Genomic DNA, 7,527 nt, shown 5'->3' with positions numbered 1-7,527 from the left:
TGCACATTTATTTCTTTTAATCAACCACAGCTATGTGACAACAAGGTGTCCCTTACAAAAGAAAACTGTTTATTCTTGGATGAGGACATTTCAGTGTATGGCATATCCACCCATGGCCTAAGTATTCCACTGAGTGTTCAGGGCAGGTCCTGCAAACATGTCAGTTTCTTAAACATTCATTATTAGCATTTCACTTGATGGGCCATAAAATGTTTTTATAGCATAACAGTAGTTCTTTTTTAAAATTAAATTATGGAAGTTGTTGAAGGTCAGGTAAACTAGAGTATTAGAAGAATTGGAATTGTAGAGGATGCGGGTAACTTGAAGTGGTATAGCTTATACTACAACCTGAAATTGGCTTCTAGAAAATTGCAGAATTACATTGACAATACCAAGCCAAAACCTGGACAGTAGGTCATAAAGGTTCTAGAAGCCATCCCCAGCTTGTAGTATAAGCCTATTCCTCTTCTAGTGACCCGCATCTTCTACAATTCCAATGTTGGAGGACCCATATATAGTGTCCTGGAAATATTCGAGCATACATATATGGCCTGCTGTCCAGGTCTTGGCTTTGTATTGTCAATGCCATACTGCAATTTTCTGTAAGCCAATGCCAGGTAGAAGGAGCTTTTACGACTTCTAGTTGATGAATAATATATTGATCAAACAGTCCATGACAGTCTCAGTATTAGCTCTTGTAGGTTCCTGCTTCGCCTAGAGATACCTGTAGGTTTTCTTCCTCCTCCGGCATCATAAAAGAGTAATAAAGTGTCCCAGGCCATGGGAGGTGTCTGGCTGCTCATGGAAACCCAAGATATGAACCCTGGGCGAGCAAGGCCAAAGGGACCCCGGCTATCAGGCAACTTAGATTGCAACAATAGTAAGATAATAAAAAACTAAAATAAGCATAAAAAAGCCTCCTAATTCTTAAATTACATCATTACATCTCTACTTCATTCATCAACGTTTCCTTGGTTATATATATATATAAATCAATCAATCATAAAAGAAAGCCTCCAATTGGTAAAACTGGGGGCCTACAGTCCTAAAGCCTGAAACCTTTCTGCAACCTTAGAAATACATATTTTCCTATACACCAATGACTACATGTGTATCCAATTAATCCCTTTCATTTGATGATCTTACATTGGGGATATGAAAAAATGCCCTACTAGCCTTTCGTGGCTCCCTTCTTTGGAATGCTTGCTCCATTGAAATACAGAAAAAAGATATCTAATACTATCTGATCAAAATGCACCTAACCCATGTTCTGACCTGCTTTGTGAGTTTTCTGACACTTATGGTCCTACATCCCCGAGGAAGCATTTCTGTGAAACGCGTTGGATAATATGATCAACCTTAAACCAACAATTTAGTACAACTCATTGTATCCTTTACATGAAACATTGATGCACTAAAATGCATCGCCGCGGGGGGAGAGACCTGGTTAGTTTGAATTCCCTGCAGGGGATTCAGTCATCCTCCAATCAAATGGCACCAGGTGGCGCAAGGTCATTGGGCACGCTGGCCATTTAAGGAGAACCTGTCTTGAACACCATTGTCCGCTATAAGCCTCTGTGTGTACAGTGTGCTTGGGTGCATTCTCTGTGTGTTGGTTCATATTAACCTGTTGTGTCATTACCAATACCGACCCGGTCTGATATCTGATTCTGCCTGAACTCCACCTGCCCTGACCTTGTTTGACTACTCTTGCCCGCTGCCTGCCCTGACCTCAGATTGTTTCTGACCTGCCTTTGCCTTATTCTTCTGTACCACGCTTATCGGACTGATCATCTGCAAATTACCTTTGCCTTGTTTTTTGATGACAATAAAGCTTGATAAAAGGATTCTTGGAGTTGGCTATGGTTCGTGTGCCCAGGCGCACTACAATACATTTTTTTTAACTTCAGTTGGGCTTCATAGTTTCATTTGGGTGCCATTTTTGCTTTCCTTCCTTTCTTTAGTACCAAAGGTTGCTCCATTTTGTCTACTGCTCAGCCTGGTTCTTGTAACCCCTAGTCATTTTGCATGTTGGTAATATGAATATTAGATATGATGCTAGGTCTACATGTTCAGTTGAAATATTTTTTTTCAGGGTGGACTTTACCATAGAACATCTGTTGGCTGATTTACCTCCCATAAGGTGATGCCTTCATATCCAAGGCCACGTGGAAGAGCCACCTCCTTGAAATCAAGAGACCTTTTTAGCTGACTTTAATTATAGCATTCATGGAGAGGCATCCTTTCCACTGGCAAATTATGTAAAAAGCATTTCCAATTCATAAATTATATCTATGATATATTATATATAGCATATAGCATTATATTTACCCTTTTATGTAAAGTGAAAATTCGGAGTTTAGGTCCGCTTTAAGTAATAGTAAATGTATTCCTAAAGATCTATCTGCCACGGCTAAAGAGGAACAGATTTGGAGGAAATAGGGTCCAAGGAATCTGGGTCTAAAAAAGACCAATGCCCATAAATAGAAACATTTGGGACCATTACATGGCCATTACACCATACCTTGTGTACATGATGTGTGAAAGTTTTCTGTTTGGATCAATTCAGACTTTTTCAGTACTGATTATAGGATTATCTCTATATACTGTAATCCTCCAAAAGCCTAAAGTTGGGAAGAGCTCATAACAATAAGATGAAGGGCAAACAGAAATATAATAGCAAACATATCATATTCTTCACAGGTGTGCCAATTTGTACATATTTATTTGTGAATAATATAAACAAAAGTGGTCCAACCAGAACCCTGACTTGAACCCAATCGAACGTCTCTGAACAGATCTGACAACAGCTGTCCACCCATGGTCCTCATCCAACCTGATCTGAGGATTTGCAAAGAATCCAGGTGTGCAGAGCTTGTTACATCATCACCAAAAAAGTACTAAGAAGAGGGTCTGAATACTTCTGTAAATTTGATATTTCTTTTTCTTTTTAATAGATTAAAAAAAATTTTTTTTTTAGTTTGTAATTATAGTGTAGAGTACTGAGAATTACAAAAGAATTTATAAGATTGTAACACCAAGGTGCAACATAAAATTAAAACAAAGTGACAGTGGTGTGAATACTTTCTAAAGCCACTGTAAATATTTATATATGCAATCAGTATTACAAAAAAGTTGCAATATAAAAAAAAAACCCTGCACCTGTATGTTTGTTTTATTACATTTCTCCCATCAGCCAATGGTTGATCAGCTTCCCATCACAGGTGGAGTCCATGCACCATATATATAGAACGTCCCCCAGCTCCGTACACCTGCATCCTCCAACCTTACCTACCAAGATGTTGTTTGCTGTGGGTCTCCTCCTGCTATGTGCAGGAATCTCAGCCTCTGCAGGTAAGACCTCTCCCCCTTCCCAGTAAATTCCAACTTATAGAGAGGTTAGACACATTTAAGAATTACCTCTATGGTTGACAGCAATCCACAACAGAGCTCACTACCTGGCAGCTTGTATTTGGAAGTATTGGGCAGCTGGCATATTTGGTTTATGCATCTTCCAAGGGTGAGATATCCTAAGGGAAGTTAGTGCATTAAGGTCTGACTATGGGTTTTTTTACCTTTTGTTGCATTCTGCACAGTAAACATAATTTAATATTATTATGATTATTATTAATAATAATAATAATAATATTTTATTATTATTATTTTAAAATGAAAAAAATTAAACTAGAGTGAGGAGTTGTATAATACAGAGAAGCCAGTGATTTATTTTGGATTGTTCTTGCATTTACACAGTTTACACTGAGGCCATACACAGAGGTAGACAGATCCTAAAGCTGCGTACACACTTCCAATTTTTATCGTTGGTAAACGAACGACGAACGATCCTGCACGATATGTGCGAACGATCGTATGGCACCGATCCTGTACATACAGATAACGACACGATCGTTCAAAGATATTGTACACACGATAGATGCAATCGTTTGAAAGATACAGGAAGTGACATGCACCACAGGAAGTGAGCGAACGTTCGTTCACCGTGCATGCTCAGACCATGGACGATCACTGAACGACCGTACACAAGATAGATGGTCAACGATCTTCGTCCAATCCGATCCGCTGGTCCGGTCGTTCATTTCCAACGACTATCCTCTTTCGTCGGCATCGTTGGTTACTTTTTTTAAGAACGATTTTTGGCCAATCGGTCGTTCGTTGTTCGTTCGTCGTTCATTTCCAACGATAAAAATTGGAAGTGTGTACGCAGCTTAAGGCTGGTCATTCACCATACAAAGCACTGTATACTCTCTTTAGATTGAACAAATTCCTTTACATCTATAACAAATATATACCGTAATATAAAGACAATGCTAAATAAGAGGGAAAAGGGATGGGAAGAAAGATGGGGGAGGAAGAGTGAAAAGAGAGAGATGGAGGCAGGAATAGAAAGAAAAAGGGAAAATGTGAAAAAGGGTTAGAAAGAGATCTATAAAAGAATTTTGTTTTAGAATTTAGATTACAATGCAAGGGATATATAAAACCCATTTTGCAGGTGATGGAATATATTTCTTTTACTGTATAACATTATTTATAAAATGTTTGAAGGGAAGCTAATTTGAAGGGAAGCCAATTAACCTACATATATGATTTTGGGCATATGGGAGGAAACCCATAGAAACAATCTGGACCTCTATTAGTTTTGAACCACTGAGCCACCGTTTTGTCCATCTGTTCTATTATTATTCCTATATTTTAGATTTTCAGTGTCAAATAATCCCAGGAAAACTTAAACAGATTGATGCCGGAGCCAGTGAAGTTTACGGTGTGAGTGATGATGAAAACATCTACCACTGGGTCAACAACAACTGGAAACAAGTCCCTGGAAAGCTGATCCATGTTTCTGTGGGACCTGCTGGAGTTTGGGGTGTGAACAGGGCCAACAACATCTATAAGTTTCAGGACAATGGCTGGATGTCTGTATCAGGTACAAAAACCCGAATATGTCATTACAAGAAGTTTCTCCATTGGGCTGGAAACTGGAGTTGCACTTATACATTCAAAGTACAACTCTAGACTTTGGGTTACTATGTGATGCACAAATCCTCCTTCTTTTCTGTATCATACATTCCTCCACCAGCAGAAACCACAAAAAAAGAGAAAGCCGTGGTCAGGTGCTGATTGACAAGGTAAAGGCTTGGGAAAATGTTGGCATGTCCTCTGCAACTCATCTCAAAATTTAGCGCAAGCTGGCACAGCTTACATGAAAGTGGCGACTCTGCCCTGAATTCCGGAGCAGTGCAGCATTGTTGTCAGCTCATCACAGGAAGGATTTTTCAGGGGGTTAAAAGGAAAATTGTAAGTGCAAATCTAGCTAAAATTTAGGGCTTCCACAAATATTTTTTTTTTAATGGGAGGCCATACTACTTTAAGGTAAAACCTAACTTGTGAGTAGAATCAAGAGCTCCTGTCCCACTTTCCCTTTAGGAAGTCAAAGCTTGATGCACTAGATACTGTACTGGAAAGTCATGGACCCTTTTCTTAATATTGCTGCTCTGCTATGGCAACATATGCTGCCCCTGTCTGGTGGGACATGTCATTGGACTTGAAGAGGCGCGGCATCTGTTGTAGGCACCAATGAGATGTGGCCGTTTGTGTCACTACATAGGAAGGTTCAATTGCATCTAACTATTTATTTCATCTTCTTTCTGTATTACATTTAATATATTGGGTCAATGCATTGTTTTACATTTCTTCAACAGGGCTCTTGAAGCAGGTCGATGCCGGTGGTGATAAGTTCTTGGGTGGGGTGAATGCACAAGACAACATCTTCTGCTTGAGACAAAGTTGCACAGTTTCAAGATCTTCTGCTGTATCCTTCACCCCACTTGAAGGGGCACTGAAATATTACAGCTGTGGGCCAATAGGCTGCTGGGGAGTGAACAGCGCCAACAATATTTACTTCCGCCACAATGTCAACCCAACAGCCTGCCAGGGAACCCAATGGCAGCAGATTGCAGGCCAATTGACGATGATAGAGGTTGGCACAGATGGTTCAGTGTATGGCGTCAGCTCAGCAGGCGACGTGTACAGAAGGTATTTTTTACACTTTTATATAAATGTATAAATAAATGTTTCTTTTGTGGAGAAGTGTTAATAGAGAATGTTGAAGATACACCATTTAGACAAGTGTACTGCTTATCATTCAGCAACCAGTGTGAAAGATTACAATAAGGTTAGCAGATCTAGACTTTTTTGCTGTCGTTATTCAACTGAGATTTTACTTTTTCAGCCTTTACATTAAGTGTCACCTTAAGAATCCATCACTTTTATTCATCAACCATTACTGGTCAGTCTGGAATGCTTATCCTAGTAATGCCAATGGGTTATTGAATTGTTATGATGGCTGGTATTCCACAAAATGATTCTAATGGAAAGGTTTTTTTTTAGTATGTTGTATAGAATGTCTCAAAGACAGTAGCATCTCTTTCAGTGTCACCGGGGACAGCACTGTATCTCCCAATTGAAAGCGCTCCAATTCTATCTTCACAATCGGGCCTGTTATTAGGGCAGCATCCCTGGCCTCACCTGCTGCGGAATCCGGGGTGTGAAATACCTCATCCTGCGGAGACGGAGATGGTGGTTCAGGTGAAGCAGTATGGCGGGAAGACTCATCCATACTGCTCACCGATCTTCCCTTACGCCCATATCGTGGAGAGGATTCACTAGCTGAATGCGCAGGTGAAGTGGCCGGAAGGGGTTGCGGTCTGAAATAGTAGGAAAGTTTCTGAGGCTCCGTCTTCCCCTTCTTCTGTCTAGTCATATTTTCAAGGGTAAGTATGGATCCAGGACCCCAGTTAAGCGCATCTTAAGAGCCGGCCGGACATGCCCCTAGTATTTTATGTTGAATGAGTGATAAATGTTCTTTTTTTAGGGATGGAATCAGTGCCAAAACCCCTACTGGAACAACCTGGATCCAATTGGACTTCTGTGCTACTTTCAAGCACGTCACATACGACAATGGCTATCTGTGGCTTATCAGCCCATCTGGTGACATCTATCGATGTGCAGATGACAAGTAAATGACCTGATCATAACACAAGACAAACCTGATCAATCTATAGTGTGTTCCGAGCATAGATGAGTACAAGAATTGCCCTATCCATCTATTCATCACGGTTGATTGGTGTGCAGGTATGATTGTATTTCTGCAATATTTTGCACTGCCACTATAGGCAGCTTTTAATAGCTATGATTTTCAGCCTATTACATGCATGTTTCAAAAATATTTCAAGGGAAATAAACTTATTATCTATAAAACGGTGTTATTTGTTAGTGTCAAAGAAATCCTGCTAAACACGTGAATTGCCTTGCAAATATCAGTAACCCCAAAGTAACCCAGCAGCTGCTGTTCTTTTTATTACTATGTGACAATAGTAAATATAAACTGCCTGGGCAAAAAAAAGGAATGAGGCCATGTCTAACCCGGGCCGATGGTAATTGGTAATTACTGGGTGTGTTGGGTCTAACTTCAATATCCATTGGACTACAGAGCCATACTTAGACACTCTC

General features: G+C 40.0%; 1 protein-coding gene across 1 annotated transcript; it reads left to right on the top strand.

Moving 5' to 3' along the window:
• The first annotated feature begins 3,284 nt into the window (after positions 1–3,284).
• LOC140340925 (fish-egg lectin-like) lies at positions 3,285–7,263 on the top strand. The gene is made up of 4 exons (XM_072426377.1): positions 3,285–3,354; positions 4,715–4,942; positions 5,718–6,051; positions 6,890–7,263. The coding sequence occupies exons 1-4, from the start codon at positions 3,300–3,302 to the stop codon at positions 7,035–7,037; spliced, it is 765 nt and encodes a 254-aa protein (XP_072282478.1). The 5' UTR covers positions 3,285–3,299; the 3' UTR covers positions 7,038–7,263.
• The last annotated feature ends 264 nt before the right edge of the window (positions 7,264–7,527 follow it).

Source organism: Pyxicephalus adspersus, chromosome 11, assembly GCF_032062135.1.
Source record: "Pyxicephalus adspersus chromosome 11, UCB_Pads_2.0, whole genome shotgun sequence".
Lineage (NCBI taxonomy): Eukaryota > Metazoa > Chordata > Amphibia > Anura > Pyxicephalidae > Pyxicephalus > Pyxicephalus adspersus.
The sequence above is the reverse complement of the archived record's forward strand: the minus strand, read 5'-3'. Positions and strand labels throughout refer to the sequence as shown.